Genomic DNA, 15690 nt, shown 5'->3' on the forward strand with positions numbered 1-15690 from the left:
ATTAGGCCAATGAATAACCCTACAATGGCCTTTAAGTGGTCAAGTGAGAGGAAGCAACACAGCTCTCTCACTTGGAGATGCAGACGTAAAGAACATACTTTTGGACACAGTCGGGGAAGTAGAGGGTGGGATGATTGAGAGAATAGCATTGAAACATATATATTACCATATGTAAAACTGATAGACAGTGGGAATTTGCTATATGACATGGGGATCCCAAAGCCGGTGCTCTGTGACAACCTAGAGGGGTGGGATGGGGACGGAGGTGGGAGGTAGGTTCAAGAGGGAGGGGACATATGTATACCTACAGCAGATTCATGTTGATGTACGGCAAAAACCATCACAATATTGTAAAGCAATTATCCTCCAATTAAAAAAACTTTTTTAAAGCTAGAAATGATTAAGCTCCACGAGAAAGGCATGTTAAAAGCCGAGACTGGCTGAAAGCTAAGCTTCTTGAACACAGTTAGCCAAGTAGTGAATGCAAAGGAAAAGTTTTTGAAGGAAATTAAAAGTGCTCCTTCAATGAACACATGAATGATAAGAAAGCAAAATAGCCTTCTTGCTGATGTGAAGAAAGTTTTAACAGTCCAGATAGATTAAACCAGCCACAGCACTCCCTTAATTAAGTCCAAGCCTAATCCAGAGCAAGGCCCTAACTCTCTTCAATTCTGTGAAGCTAAGAGAGGTGAGGAAGCTGCAGATGAAAAGTCTAAAGCTAAGAGAAGTTGGTTCATGAGGTTTAAGGAAAAAAGTTGTGTCTCCATAACAAAATTACAAGCTGAAGCCACAAAGGCTGATACAGAAGTCACAGCAAATTATCCAGAAGATCTAGCTAAAATAATTAACTTAAAATAATAACCAACAACAGATTTTCAATGTAGACAAGCAGCCTTATATTGAAAGAAAATACCATCTAGGACTTTCATAGCCAGAAAGGAGAAGTCAATGCCTGGCTCCAAAGGATGGGCCAGCTCTCTTGTTAGGGTTTAAAGTAGCTGGTGACTTAAAGTTGAAGCCAATGCTCATTTCTCATTCCAAAAATCCCAGAGCCCTTAAGAATTATGCTGAATTTACTCTTTGCTGATACTATGTATATAATAAATAACTAATTAGAACATACTGTATAGCACAGGGAACTCTACTCAAAGCTCTGCGGTGACCTAAATGGAAAGGAAATCCAAAAAAGAGGGGATATGTGTATACCTAGAGCTGATTCACTCTGCTGTACAGTAGAAAGTAACACAACATTGTAAAGCAGCTATACGCCAATAACAATTTTAAAAATTAAAAAATAAATCTACTCTGCCTGTGCTCTCTAGAACAATAAAGTGGGAATGATAGCACATCTGTTTACACATGATTTTAGATAGTGATTCTGTATCTGTTCCATAGATACCGATGCCTCTGATGGGTCTGGGCAAAGTGAACTGAAAATCTTCTGGAAAGGATTCACCATTCTATTAATAGACGCCATTAAGAACATTTGTGATTCACGGGAAGAAATCAAAATATCAACATGAGCAATCGGTTTCATGAGCTGATTCCAATCCTCATGAATGACGTTGAGAGGTTCAAGACTCCAGTGGAGGAAATAACTGCGGATGTGATGGAAACAGCAAGAGAACTAGAATTAGAAGTAGAGACTGAAGAGGTGTCTGAATTGCTAGAATCTCACAATAAAACTTTAACAGATTAGGAGTAGCTTCTTATGGATGAGCAAAGAAAGTGATTTCTTGAGATGGAATCTACTCCTGGTGAAGATGCTGTGAAGCCTGTTGAAATGACAACACAGGATTTAGAATATTACATAAACTTAGTTGAAAAAGCAGCAGCAGGGTTTCAGAGGATTAACTCCAAGTTTGGAAGAAGTTCTACCATGGGTAAAATGCTATCAAACAGCATTGCATGCTACACAGAAAGCATTTGTGAAAGGAAGAGTCAATCAATGTAGCAAACTTCACTGTCATCTTACTTTAAAAAACTGCCTTCAGCAAATATGACCCTGATCAGTCAAGCCATCAGCATGGAGGCAAGACCCTGCACCAGCAAGAAGGTTATGACCCACTTAAGGTTTACATGATGGTTAGCATTTTTTAGTAATAAAGTATTTTTAAATTAAGGGATGTAGACTGTTTAGACATAATGCTATTGCACACTTAAAAGACTATGGTATACCATAACATAACTTTTTATATGCACCGGGAAACCAAAAATTTGTGTGACTTGTTTTATTGCAATATTCACCTTACTGCAGGTAATACTGCCATATCTCCAAGGTATGCCTGTATTTTCTGACCACCTTATACAAGTGTAAAATAGATAGAAAGGATATATATACACACACACATATCCTTTATATATATATAAGGAAGAATATAAAAGCCCTGTGATCCCATGGGAGTATGTGCAGACCAGTGGTTCTCAACTGGGCAATTTTGCCTCCAACAGGACACATGCTAATGTCTGGAGACTTTTTTGATTTTCATGACTAGGGATGGGAGTGCTATTAACATCGAGTGGGTAGAGGCCAGAGATGCTGCTCAACCATTCTACCACACACATGACAACCCCCCACAAAAAGAATTATCTGGCCCAACATGTCAATAGTGCCAAGTTGCAAAACTCTTCTGTGAAGGCTATCCAGTTAAGAAGTCACAATTCCTGTCCTCAAAGAAGTAGGAGTGTAGGAGAAAGAATTAATGCCACCACTTCTGTCATCAATAATAATGCCCATCTACTGAGCCCTATATCAGGCACTGTGTTTGGTTCTTTAGGGTGACCAAACTGAATCCTCCCAACAATCCTCTAAGGAGGGTATTATTAGTATCCTGTGGCACTGAGGCCAAGGAATAGCTAACCCTGTGGCCTCTAGGTTCTCCTACTAAGCACATTCTGATGATAGGGGTGCAGATGAATGTCAGAAGAGCTGGATGTTGGTTCAAAATTGGGTTCTACAAATCATGGGAATCCCAACTCTGCTACTTGTTGGCTGGATGGCCTTGGACAAACTAAAGAAAACGGCCACAGAGACCCAGAGGAGTGAAGTCAAAGAAGACAGGGAAATGGACCAGGCAAGGGAAGGTAACCTCTACCCATGACTAGCTTCGTGCAATGCTGGGAGGGTGACTCCAGGCCCAAGAAAGCTTAGGTACCCAAGAACATCCATAAGCCAGCTCAGTCCACAGCCACCTCCCAGAAATAGTTCATTTCACGTACAAGAACAACTCTTTCTCCATCATTTGGTGGCTCGGGGGTGGGGGTGGGGTAATTAAACAGGAGACAGTACAGATTTCAGAGGCCCAGGTTGGTTCATGCTCTGGGCTCGATGCTAATAAAAGAACATGCATCCTGCCCACACATTGCTTGCCTACTCCTCCTGGCCACATCTCTGATACACAGCCAGTTATCCCCATGGAGAGAAAAGGCACTTCTGAGCAGAGGGTGCATGCAGCCACCCACCCACACACAGCAGTGCTGTCTCTTCAAGCACAAAGCCAAGTTTGGGTTTTCCTTTTTTTTCCAGCTTCTATTTTCTAGAAAAATTTACTCTGAAATCAACATCTCTTCCCAATATACACATCTGCTTTATAATTATAGAGACCCAAAGAGTACTAATAGAGGTAATGGTGTATGACACAGAGGGAAGGTTGGGCTTGGTCATTATTGCTGCAGCAGAGAGAATATTTTCTTAAGATGTATTTGATGTGACCTAAAAATTGCTTTTACATGTAACCTCAACATTTAAGGAAAATGACAAAATGCAGTTTTCTTGATGTCTATAAATAACTCCCATAACGCAAAAAAAATACATTTTTTCTTAATAAACTATCAAAAGAAAACTTCATATCAAAAAACACAATCTGTACTTCCAACCTAAAAAGAAGTATATGTGTTGAGTTCTCTCTAATCACTGCAGTAATAATTAAGATCATGTTTAAACACCAAGCCATCCATTTATTTCCTTGGGAAGATGACCTCAAGTCTACAAGACTGCCTCCAAATCACAGATCACAAATCACAGATATCCTCAAGATAAACAAGAATGGATAGTGGAGGCTAAAACGAGGGAATCAAAATTAGCTCAGCCACGGGCTCTACCTTCATTGTGGCCAAAGGCACTAAAAATACATGTGAGCGCAAGATGCAATATGGTGCAAAAAATAAAACACTCATCGGCATTCTGTTCCAAAAATGTATTGGCTTTTAAGATTGAGCATTCTGAAATTTATGAACTAACTTTATAAGCTCATTTTAAAATACACACTGGTGTCCATCATGAACACTTAGAAATACAACAGTCCCTGCCTCAACCCAATCCACGGTTTCAGTTACCCATGGTCAACTGTGGCCCAAAAATATTAAGTGGAAAATTCTAGAAATAAACAGTTTATAAACTTTCAACCGAGCACTGAGATGAGCAGTGTGATGCAATCTCCCACCGCCCTGCTCTGTCCTGCCCAGGATGTGATTCATCCCTTTATCCAGTCAATCTACACTATATACTACCCGCTAGCTGACTTGGCTATGGGATCAACTGCCGAAACACCACACTACTTGAGTGCAAGTAAACCTTATTATACTTAGTAATGGCCCCAAAGCCCAAGAGTAGTGATGCAGCAATTCTGATATTCTCTTAGTGTGCCTAATTTATAAAGTAAACTTTATCATAGGTATGTATGTATATACAGGGGGAAAAGTATATAAATAGTGTTCAATACTATATGCTGTTTCAAGCACCTACTGGGGGTCTTGGAATGTATTCCCAGCAGATAAGGGGGAACTGCTACCCCCAAAATACCACTCTCCTAAAAAGCTGCTTCTGAATCTAGCTAGCTTTGGGGCTTACCAAACCCCCTGTGCCAACCCACACACACACCACATACACACACACACACACACACACAGAGCAGTGGTCTCCAGCTGAATTACAGCATACGCTTTGGAATCATTTATTAAAATTTGTGTCATTAATAAAAGCATAGTTACATGATTTCTAATATGGTCCCCATCTCTAAGCCAGGGCCTAGCTCTGCAGGTTAATTTCACTGGCATGCTACCACCTCTTGCCTGGATGGCTGCAGTAATCTAACTCTTCTCCCTGAAGCCAACCCTGCTCATCTTCTTATCCACAAAATAATGATCAGAGGACCCCTCTGCACAATGAGAACCAGACTCTCCATATACCGACTCAAAGTCCTGAAAAGGCTTCCTGCTCATCACAAATACAGCAAGATCCAAAATCAGAGACCCTGCCTGTCTCCTCTCGGACCACATCTCCCACGCATGCTGAAGCTCTGACTGCTCCAGCAAGCTTGCTGTTCACTGGACAGCCACAAGCTTGTCCCGGCCTCGGGGACAAAAGTGCTGGTTCCCAGCCATTCCCCACCCAGGTTCAGATTTCTTCACAGCACTTCCCACCATCTGAAAACTTTCTTATCCATGAACTTACTTATCCTCTCTCTGTCTCCCTGCACAGAATGTTAGCTTTGTGAAGGCAGGGACCTTATCTATCTTGCTCAGCCATGCCACAGGCTTAGAACTATGTATTTGCTCAATGAACAAATAAACAAATGAATGAATGATGTGCCAAGCAATTCTGTGCCCTGGACAGTCTCAGTTTAAAGGTATCAGTGGGACAAAGAAATCCAAAATAAGAAGTGCATCAGATCAACGCTGGCTTGGGAAAGCTCTCTGGTCCTTGCACGGGAGGTGCTCAGCATTGGTTCTGGGACAACAACGTCATGAGGATACATGCTCTGTCCCATCCAGGGGACGCTCTAGCACAGTGCTGGAGTGGGAGTGTGTGACCCCCAGGCTGGACACAGTGCACGTCCGTCTCCCCCAGCACCTAGTTCCAGACCCCAAGGGAAGTATGTCCTATCAGGAGCCTGGGGTGTGTTTTACAAAGGGTACAGGTTTAACTAATACATCACAGGCTCCATTCTGAGTAAAAACTTGGATGGAGATATCAGGACATCTGTCAGGCACCCCCATGGAGCCTGATTGTCTCAATGGGCAGAAACCAGCAAGATGACTTTGTTAAGAGGAGCGAGGAAGAGAAGAGAATCCAAAGCACCCATGGGCCCATCTTCACCCCTAAATAACAGCAGCAAACATGAAATGAACAGTCACTGTGCTCCTGGCACCAACACTATATGCTCTGAGTGACCCCACAACAAACCCAGCACACAGCCAAGAATAACCTCCACTTTCTACAGAAGGAAACTGAAGCTAAGAGGTTAAATACCTTGTTCACACAGCTAGCGGGGGGCGGGCAGAGTCTATATCCACCTGAGCCCAAAGCCTAGACTTGCAACGAGTGTGCAACGGTCCATCCTGCAAAACAAAGAATGCTAGGCTTCCCTGGTGGCTCAATAGTAAAGAATACACCTGCCAACGCAGGTGACACGGGTTCCATCCTTGGTCCAGGAAGATCCCACATGCCTCAGAGCAACTAAGCCTGCGCTCCCCAACAAAAGAAGCAACAGCAATGAGAAGCCTAAGCACTGCAACTACAGAGTAGACCAACTAGAGAAAAGCCCAGGCAGCAACAAAAAACCAGTGCAGCCAAAACAAATAAATAAACAAACAATGCTTATATTAGCTCTAAAGTTAAAGCTGGAAGAGATGGCCATCCTCTGCCACATGCATGGCGAGTGAACTTAAGTAGTAATCCAAGCTTCCTGGTCAGTTTCTTTCTCTGTAAGACTATGGGTTACCGCTGGAATTAAATGAAAATGTTTGTTAATCCCTTAGAAGAATGTCTGGTACAGTGAATTCTCAGTAAAGTCAGCTCTTTCACCTTTATTATTAGGCTAATCCATCGATCCCACATGCTCTATCAGGGCCAGGGTTGTTGGAAGCTGGGCAGTGTAGTGGTACAGCCTATGGGTCTGAGTCTCAGATCTGTAACTACCTACAAAATCTTGCTGAGCCTCGGTGTCCTCCTCTGTAGGATGGGAATAATATAGCCTCCTCACACAGTTACAGTGAGATAGTGAGGACTTAATGAAATACATGTGAAGAGCCATTCAGCACAGTTCTGGGTGCACAACAGTTGACAGCTTCCATGAGCAGCTGTATAAACTGTGCAGAAGAACTGGCATAATCCTTGACCACTTTTAATTCCATTTGACAAATGTTCATTGAAGGCCTGCCAGAGGCAAGGTCCTATTTCATGCAAAGGGTAGAAGACATGGTCCCCATCCTCAATGAGGGCTGAGGAGCTTCGCCAAACATAGGGCACAAGAAGGGGTGAGTGAGAAGGCAGGCTGGGGTCTTGGCACACCAGGCATGAATGCCAAGCTCGGGAGTGGTCATTAATTCTGTGCACATCGTGATGCTACAAGGTCTGAGCTGGAGAATGACATCATCCAACTTGTGCTTCGGGAGAATTCCACCCTCTGGAGAGGGTAGATTAGATCAGGGAAAACCAGAGGCAGATGAATCAGTCAGGAGGCTACTGCAATGGTCCAAGCAAAACTCAATGAGTGGTGGCGGTGAGGACAGAAAAAAGGGCATAGACGCAAAAGGCACAACTTAGAAAACTTGGCGACGGAGGAGATGAGAGGGGATGAAACCCCGTTTAAGATGACTCAGTTTTCTTGCCTAGAAAGGTAGGAAAAAGTGGTAGTTCCTTAAATGAGATGAGGAAAACAAAACTGCTGCCAAGTGGCTTACTGAGTGAGCAAGTGAGTCTGTTGGTGACAGGGATGTTGAGATGCTAGTAGGACATCCTGGTGGTGATGAACAGGGGAGGAAGTCCATGGGCAGGTGAGAGTTACAGACAAAGGACTGAATGAGATCATCCAGAACAGGGGAAAAAGACAATGAAGGTGGAGTTGAGGGGACAATGCAACATCTCAAAGGCCTGAAACAGCCATGGAAGAGTGAGAAGGGCAGTGAAGTGGAAGGAAGGGAAAACCAAGTTCTCATAATGAGAAAGAGAAGAAAGTTTCAGACACATCTGGCAACTAATGGCATCACGTGGGGAGGGGGCAGAAACCACTAAATTCAGTGATTTCCATAAAGTTGGAGAGGTTGGAAAAGAGGCATTGAGCGTAGGCTATTCTTTCAGGAAGCCTGTCAGAGAAAGGAAGGTGAGAGAGGTCAGGAGACGCAAGACAAATAAAACAGAGAGAAGCAAGAGAAATTCACTTAGGAGAAGGGACAGTTGCCAAACTGGCACTGGGACTGGGAACATACAGCACCATTTAGTCAATTACTGTCTTCTTAAGGGATCCGAGGCAACCATGCAAATCAGCATGTGTAGGCCAGCAAAAAAATGCATTCAACACATCTTCTGGAGTCTAATCTTCAGGACTGGGCTGGGATCGTTTGGATTGGATTTCCTAAAGGTATCTTTAAGACAAATGAGAAGGCGGCAGAATGGTCCTGCCAGGCTTGCGAGGCAGGCACGCACAGTCTAAATAGAGAACAGAATAAGGCAAGAACAAGATGTGCTTGACTAAGAGAGAGAAGAAATTAAGCAAGAGGAGAAAACCCAACACAATAACATGGAGGCAAGGGTTAGGCAGCTGGTTGAGGGGACAGAGGAGTGGAAACAGCACGGAGCACTCAATGGCAGTGTCCATGGGGGGAAGCTAGGGCGGGTTCTGTAACCGATTTGGGAGGTACAGATGATGCAAACCTTCACGAACCAGAGCAGATTCTGCTACTGTTCAAACAAATTGAAACACAGGTAAGGCTGTCCGCCATGGGGAGGCAGCAAGCGCAATGACAGAAAGGTCTGGGCTGGAGGTGGGAAGGAATAAAGTTTTTTAGTATTTTAGTAAAAAGTAAGTAGGACAGACTGGAGAGCCCAGGCCGTCTTTGGCTGGTAAATAAGTCTTCCCAAAATGGATAGCAGGAGGCAGTGAAATACAAAACATAGATGTGAATAGGCATGGATCACAGAGTCATCAACAAACTGAGAGCGGTGACCCTAAAAATGATTTGGATCGACTCTCCCACAATGCCTACTGAGCAGCTTGTCTGTGATCCACCTTAAGGGAGAGTGGAGGACAAGGTCGAACCAGTACCTCGTCCTCACCAAGCTTACACTCAAGCAAATAAGAACTCTCAGGGAGAAAGTGTGTGTGCATATGTTCATGTACACACAGACACAAGCCAGGCGAGAGCCTCTAAATGAAGAGGCAGAAGTCATCAACCCCAAGAGCTATGCAGCCTACCTACTTGACAAACTCTCAGAAACGGAGAACAAAACCTAACCTTTCTACAGCCCATCAGCCCTTCTCCCCCCCCGTCCCACCCCCACTGTTCAGTCACCACCCACGACAGGCATCTGCTTCTGACAAGCATGGGAACCTGGGGACCCCTTACCTATGTCCCTATTTCTCATGTATTGCATTTATCTGGCAGCCTAGCACAGTGGCTAAGAGACCCTAGAGCCACCCTGCCTGGGTTCAAGTCTCAGCAGAGCCACTAGGAGCTACATGACCTTCAGTGAGTTGCTCACTCTCTCTCCATGTCTCAGTTTCCTCACCTGTAAAATGGAAATGATGATGGTGCCTTCCTTGGGAGCTGTTGTATAGTTTAAGTGAGTTAGCCTATGCAAAGTGATTGGAGCAGAGCCTGGCACAGAGTCGGTACCCTGCAAGGACGGGTGACTCTTATCTCCCTGACCACCGGAAATTCTCTCCATGTGCCTCCCCACTCCCCCAAATCCACTGTCTTTTAAGAAGCTGAGGCAAATACTCGACCTTCCATTAGTCTGCTTGTAAAGTCAATTCCAACACACCTATTTTCTGAGAGTTTATATTATCTTGTGCTCCAGGAAAACCAGGATGAATAAGCCCCAGCCTTGCCTTTCAGATCACAGCCCATGTGGGGAAACAGACATTCCAACAAAGATCATCACTGGACTTTGGCAAAAACTGGGAATCGGCATTACCCGTTAAGTGGCTTCCACATTAAGACTTTTTGCCTTACCGTCCTAATACTCCTAAAGTACTTCAACATCCAGTGATATTCTCAGTCAAGGTGTTTGCCTTGTGTCCCATGAAGTATTCCATACATATATGCTCTGACTTGTTCAAATGGATGGGAAGGAACCCATTCTGGGGCTGGGCCTTCAAATTCTGGCCCCCACCACTCCACCCCAAAAGCCATCTCTAACCTGCAGGGATGTGGGAGCTGCATATCAACTTGCGATGGATCAGGGTGTTCAAGCATCTCTAGCAGGAAATTCCCAGGGCCTGGGAAGCTGGGTTTCTGGTCTGGCATGACTTTGGACTATGATATTTATTGCTTACTATTTATTATGATATTTATTGTTTCACATATACAGTATACAGAAGGACATCTTTCATATAGAGACTAGTGTAGAAGTAATAAAAATAACTTAAGTGGACATTCAGTATGACTTATCCATGTGCCAGAGACTAGATTAAGTACTTTACCTATTTCATACCATCCTCCCAACAGCCCTAAGAGGCAGGTATCTCACTTTCAGTTGAAGAAAGTGACATGAAAGAGGCCCCAGTAGAGCAAGGAAGAGGCACCCCAAACTGGCTCTCTGAAAATCCAGAAAGGCACTGGTGGAAGCCATTTTTCACCCTTCCACAGTATTTGAATGGCTGGTTCCAAGAATAAATTTTCAGATCCACTCAAAAGGAAAGGAAAAAGCCCTGAATCAAAAGAGAAAGCCCCCATCCTAAAAATAGCCTCTTCAGACACTGTCATCCCACGGATTCCAGTCTCTTCTAGATCCCATTGGTCCTCTAAGATTTCCAACTTCTCTAAAAGCATAAAACCAGCATGTGGAAAAACTAACACAAAATGTAAAATCAACTGGCTTTTTCCTTCTAGAGTTTATACTGAAGGTTTGCAGAAATGCATTGATTCTAGGAAGGAGGAGAGGGACCTAAAAAAAAAAAAAAACATAACCCATGCTGACAGAGGAGGGAGGAGAGCTGAGATCCATTATATTTTTAAACCCTTAACACACTGATTTCTGTTACTATCCCTCCACTGTCAAATCCAAGCAAACAGAGGCTCAGAGGAACACCCAGGCACTCAGAGCTTCGGGGTTTGGTTTGGGTTACTGTTGGTTAAAAAGAAAGATGCACCAGACACACACTCTCCAGCATGAACTTTGCCATCATTCCACCCCAGAGACAACCAGAACTAGTTTGTAGGATCTCTCTCACTCCCTCCAACTCAAGTGCAAGGAACTACCACTACAGCTCAGACTCAGAATGCTGAGATCAAGATTTTCAGTAAACCTCAGGGCTTCCCTGGTGGTCCAGTGGTTAAGAATCCTCCTCGCAATGCAAGAGACACAGGTTCAATTCCTGGTCCGGGAAGATGCCACATGCTGTGGAGCAACTAAGCCTGTGTGCCACAACTACTGAGCCAGCACTCCAGAGTCCACAAGCCACAACTACGCAACCAGAGAAGACACCACAATGAGAAGCCCACACACGACAATGAAGAACAGCCCCCATTCACCTCAACCAGAGAAAGCCCGAGTGCAGCAACAAAGGCCCCACCATAGCCAAAAATAAATGAATAAATCTTAGAGGAAAAAAAAGATTCTTGTTAAACCTAAAATGATGCATTCAATGGCTGGCTTAAAAATAGTTTGGGGTCCCAAAAAAGGATCCTAAAAAGTGATGAGCGATCACAATAATTAAAATCATTCTGACTGTGAGAGTCTCTGTGAAAATTCCTCTTTCATTCAGCTCCACCTCTGAACATTTCATTCAGTTTAGTGGCAAGAGATCTGGGGTCAATTCTTTCCAACACAGTACAGCAGCATCTGCAATTTCCTCAGTGGTGTGAAGAGTGAGTAACAGCATAGGTAATCAATGTGTGTAAACAAAAACCTGTGATGCTGAAACAGGGAGGGGGAGGAGAAGAAAATCTCGGAGAAACCCCAGGTCTCTGGTGGCAATGGTGGCCTCTCCAGAAAATGTCCCCCTCCTACCTCCAAATGAATTTTGTAACGATTATAAGTTATCAAAACTGCAGGGGCTTCTAAGTAATGTCAGCACTGCATCTTTTCTGAATTTCTAATGATGATGATCCAATATATCCAGGGTTACCTGTGCCCAACAGGTGGGGTGAATTTCTAAAATGATGTTGTAGGTTTCACCCATAGTATCCCAGGCTGAATGAATAAGTCCAACAGCAAGACCACATTATAAGATGAAAGGAAATCTTTCTGATTCCATTCCCAAATCACCATGGAAAGGGCACTGATCCATACCACCCACCCACCGACAGGAATACTTCAATTACATCGTCCAGATAAGTAATACACAGTTTTGTTTGCATGGACACTTTAATGAGGATCTTGTTAAGCATCTGTTACGGGCATGGACGGAAGCTCATTTTATGCTCTAGAGATATATTTTGAACTATCAAAGGTGAAACAGCATTATCTTCAAATACAGTGAGCAATATAAACACAATCTGAGAGAAAGGATCATGAGTAAATTAAATCCACAAATATTTATCGAGTGCCTGGGCCTTAATACTGAGATGCCCCTGTCGGAAAGCTCCCTTAACTGAGTCTTCTGTGAGAAGCAAAAAGATGCAATCACAGTCTTCCTGAAAAATAGGCAATTAATCACACACTGCTTCAGATTAACTGCAACGCCTGAGAGCCCCCACATCATTTTGCCTTTGCCCCTGAAATCTCATTCCCTCAAGTCCTTCCCAGTTTTTCAGATCACTGGTTAGCACCCCAAGCAAGCTTTCTTTCTGATCCGCCTAGCCCACTGGTGACCAGAACTAGAACTCTCCACGCACCTCTGTCCAGTCCAACGGGTGACCTTCAGTGCGCTGTGTATGTCAAGGTTAAGCTGCCCACTAACTATGTATCCTTTAACAGCAGGCCTCCAATTCTGCCCCGCTCTTCGATGCCAGTGCAAAACCTCCCAGCCCTGCTGGGCCGTTTCAAACCATCTGATGGCACATTCAACAGCTAGTGAGCTTTCTGCCTCTTCTCCCATGATCCAGATTGCTTCAGGGCTGCAGAGCAAATTAGCCAGCAAGGTACAGCCACCACTACTGAAAACCCTGAGTTTTAATGCAAGCCCCCAGGGAGGGAGGAAAAAAGGGTCACCTCGGTCTCTTTCAACCCAAACAGCTCTTCAAATTCTACTGCAGCCCACAGTACTGCAGCCCTTACGTCTCATCAAGTGCCCAGTTACCCCCCAGATGTCTGAAATCTTTTCAGGAACGTTACTGTCAAAATAGCACCCATGGGGAGACACCATCCAAGAACCCACATGACATCCCTTCAAATCGATATCGGAGCTACAAGCACAACAAATCGGGAATAAATGCTGCCAAGATAAAATCAAATTCTGCTTGTTTTCTAAGTGGGCAGCCACTGATCACCCAACATTACTCCAAGAGCCTCCAAGTGAGGGAGCTGGGGCTTCAGGGCGCATAACACAATCTGGTTCAAGACCTTCCAGGGGAACTCACACCCCTGAACACAAAATGTCATCAGATCATGAGAACGAAGCAAGACATTGAGCTCTGACATCCACAGAAGCTACTGTATTTCTGACAAATATCCAGGAGGCTGGAAGCCAGGGACCCCCGCCCGCTGTCTCCAACTGCCAAGCGCTGGACTAACACATTTTTCATTAGCTTTTTCAAGAATGGAGAAAGAGCAATCGTGTCAAGAGGCTGACAGTGATATTTATACTTCCATTTCCTAGTCTCCTGGTCTGTTTTCTCCCCGGTGAAGCCCAGCTTCTGTGAATCAATGACTCGGCTACATCACACGCCCGCCCGGTGGCTCACGGTAACGGGGCTCCCTCTGGCCACCAGTGCTTTGCTGGCTCAGAGGCTCAGCTGGCAGATCCTGGATCTTGCAGCAGACTTTGAGCCGAGCTGAGCACCATCCCTCCGTCAGGGCTTTCGTACAGCCACTTGCAGCTCAGCTAACCCTTACCTCATGAGAAACAGATTTTAGGATTCTTTCAACCCTGCCAAGATAGCAACCTCCATCTACCCACCTGAGAGACAGAGGGATACACAGATGGATAAACAGACAGCTCAGCTCAGCCCTGTACATTTCTCCCTTCACCGAGGATCTGCACTGCTAGGTATCTCCCACTGCCTCCTCCCCTCTAAAGAAGACCAAAGACTGAAAAACTAACCCAAAGTACCCAATTGACAATTACGATGCTATGAACAGGAAGAGGTACCTTTAAACGCAGGAAAATGAGAATATGAACGGTCTATCCCACCAAAGCCCAACCAGGTAAATTGCTCTTCAAATGCAGGTTGATTAACAGTTTTCCTCCACCACACTCCCCCCACCCTGCCGCCACCACCACCACCTTTGGGCTCTATGCCTTGTATCAATGCAGGTCCCTTAGAAAAGTCAAAATTTCACTTACTCAGATCTACCAAGAATTCCCAGTGCCTTGCTATACGAAAACCCCACAAATGGCAGTTCTTCACCCGAGAAACCTGAGGGGTTCAGCTGGCACGGAGAGGATGAAACCCACGAATTCTTCTCTGGTTCATCAAAATTGGAGGTGTCATCATCAGACTTGAGGGTGGGAACGAAGGGGGGAGGAGCTGGTTAAAGAAAAAACAAGAAGAAGGGGTTGGGGGGGGAGAAAAATTCAGACGGATTCAACACTGTTGCGGAGAAGAAAATCGTCTCACTCCTTCGGCGATCCTGATGGCACTGCAGCGCCTGCTTTCAATCTCGCTCACACACAGGCAGACCCAGCCTCTGCTCCGCTTTACAGCAACAAGAGCTTAACCCCTTCCCTGCCAACATGGCCACCAACCCGCAGACGGGCTGCCTTCCTGCCGGGAGAAACTGAAGGGTGAACTCAAACAGGTCACTTGGTAGAACGGGAAGAAAGCACTTCTTGGGGAACTCGTTGCTGATATTTCCAGAAGGCTGCTACGGAGCATCAGCTGGCTGGTGCTGGCATGCCAGATGAACCTAAACCTATTTATTCCCTCTTCCAGATAGATCTAAATCGTTCACACTTAGTGCTAATCACTGGGATAAGGTAGAGTTTCTACATTTTATGGATTAGCCAGAGTGAGAGGAAGGAGGGGCAGGAGAGGGGGTTTGAGAGGTATGTAACTAGTGTGAGGAGAGCACTGCAGTCTAGCCCATTCATATCCGGATGAGTATACTCGCAGCTCTTATGGACCACTTTTTTTTTTTTTAAGTTCATTATCCCTCCTTCCCAACTCGATCACACCCCATGAATCCACCGCAGTTTAATCAGCATAATGAAATGCCAGCCAAATAAAGTTCTTCCCAGTGATGTACAGCACCCCTGCGTGCTGACAGTGTGGATGGACAGCTGCGTCCTACCTCGTTAAGGCATGACTCCCAGCTAGGAACGTCCTACATCTTCTCCGCTTCCTGCGGACCTACTAAGCTCTCTCAGTCGGGGAGGTGGACACTGGTCCATCAGTCACCAGGAGGCTGCCCATTGTGGTGGGCTCCTGGGGGTACAGCCAGCCAGAAGCGTTACCATGGCTGCAGGCTGAAGCGTCTGTGGTAGGCAGGCTGGGTGAGCAGGCGAGCTGGGCATCACATCCCCCGCAGTGCAGGCTTCATGCTCCCCGCTCTGCCTGCTCTGGCGGTAACCCCACCTGGCTGCCTGCGTGGCAGGGGCCAATGCTGATCTGAGTGACAGAGCAGCATGAGTCACGGCCAGAGCT

General features: G+C 45.1%; 1 protein-coding gene across 7 annotated transcripts in view; it reads right to left on the minus strand.

The window, feature by feature from the left end:
- CIT (citron rho-interacting serine/threonine kinase) overlaps window positions 1-15690 on the minus strand; it is a 172055-nt gene that overhangs the window by 87370 nt on the left and 68995 nt on the right. For 5 of the 7 annotated variants that reach the window (XM_043901815.1, XM_043901816.1, XM_043901814.1 and 2 more), the window contains exon 10: window positions 14391-14574. The exons of 1 other annotated variant lie outside the window; for it this stretch is intronic. In XM_043901815.1, coding sequence (XP_043757750.1) covers window positions 14391-14574 — 184 coding nt within the window. Of the gene's footprint in view, window positions 1-14390; window positions 14575-15337; window positions 15663-15690 lie in introns of those variants that run through there. One more of the 7 variants, XM_043901817.1, reaches the window with a different exon arrangement.

Source organism: Cervus elaphus, chromosome 5, assembly GCF_910594005.1.
Source record: "Cervus elaphus chromosome 5, mCerEla1.1, whole genome shotgun sequence".
NCBI lineage: Eukaryota > Metazoa > Chordata > Mammalia > Artiodactyla > Cervidae > Cervus > Cervus elaphus.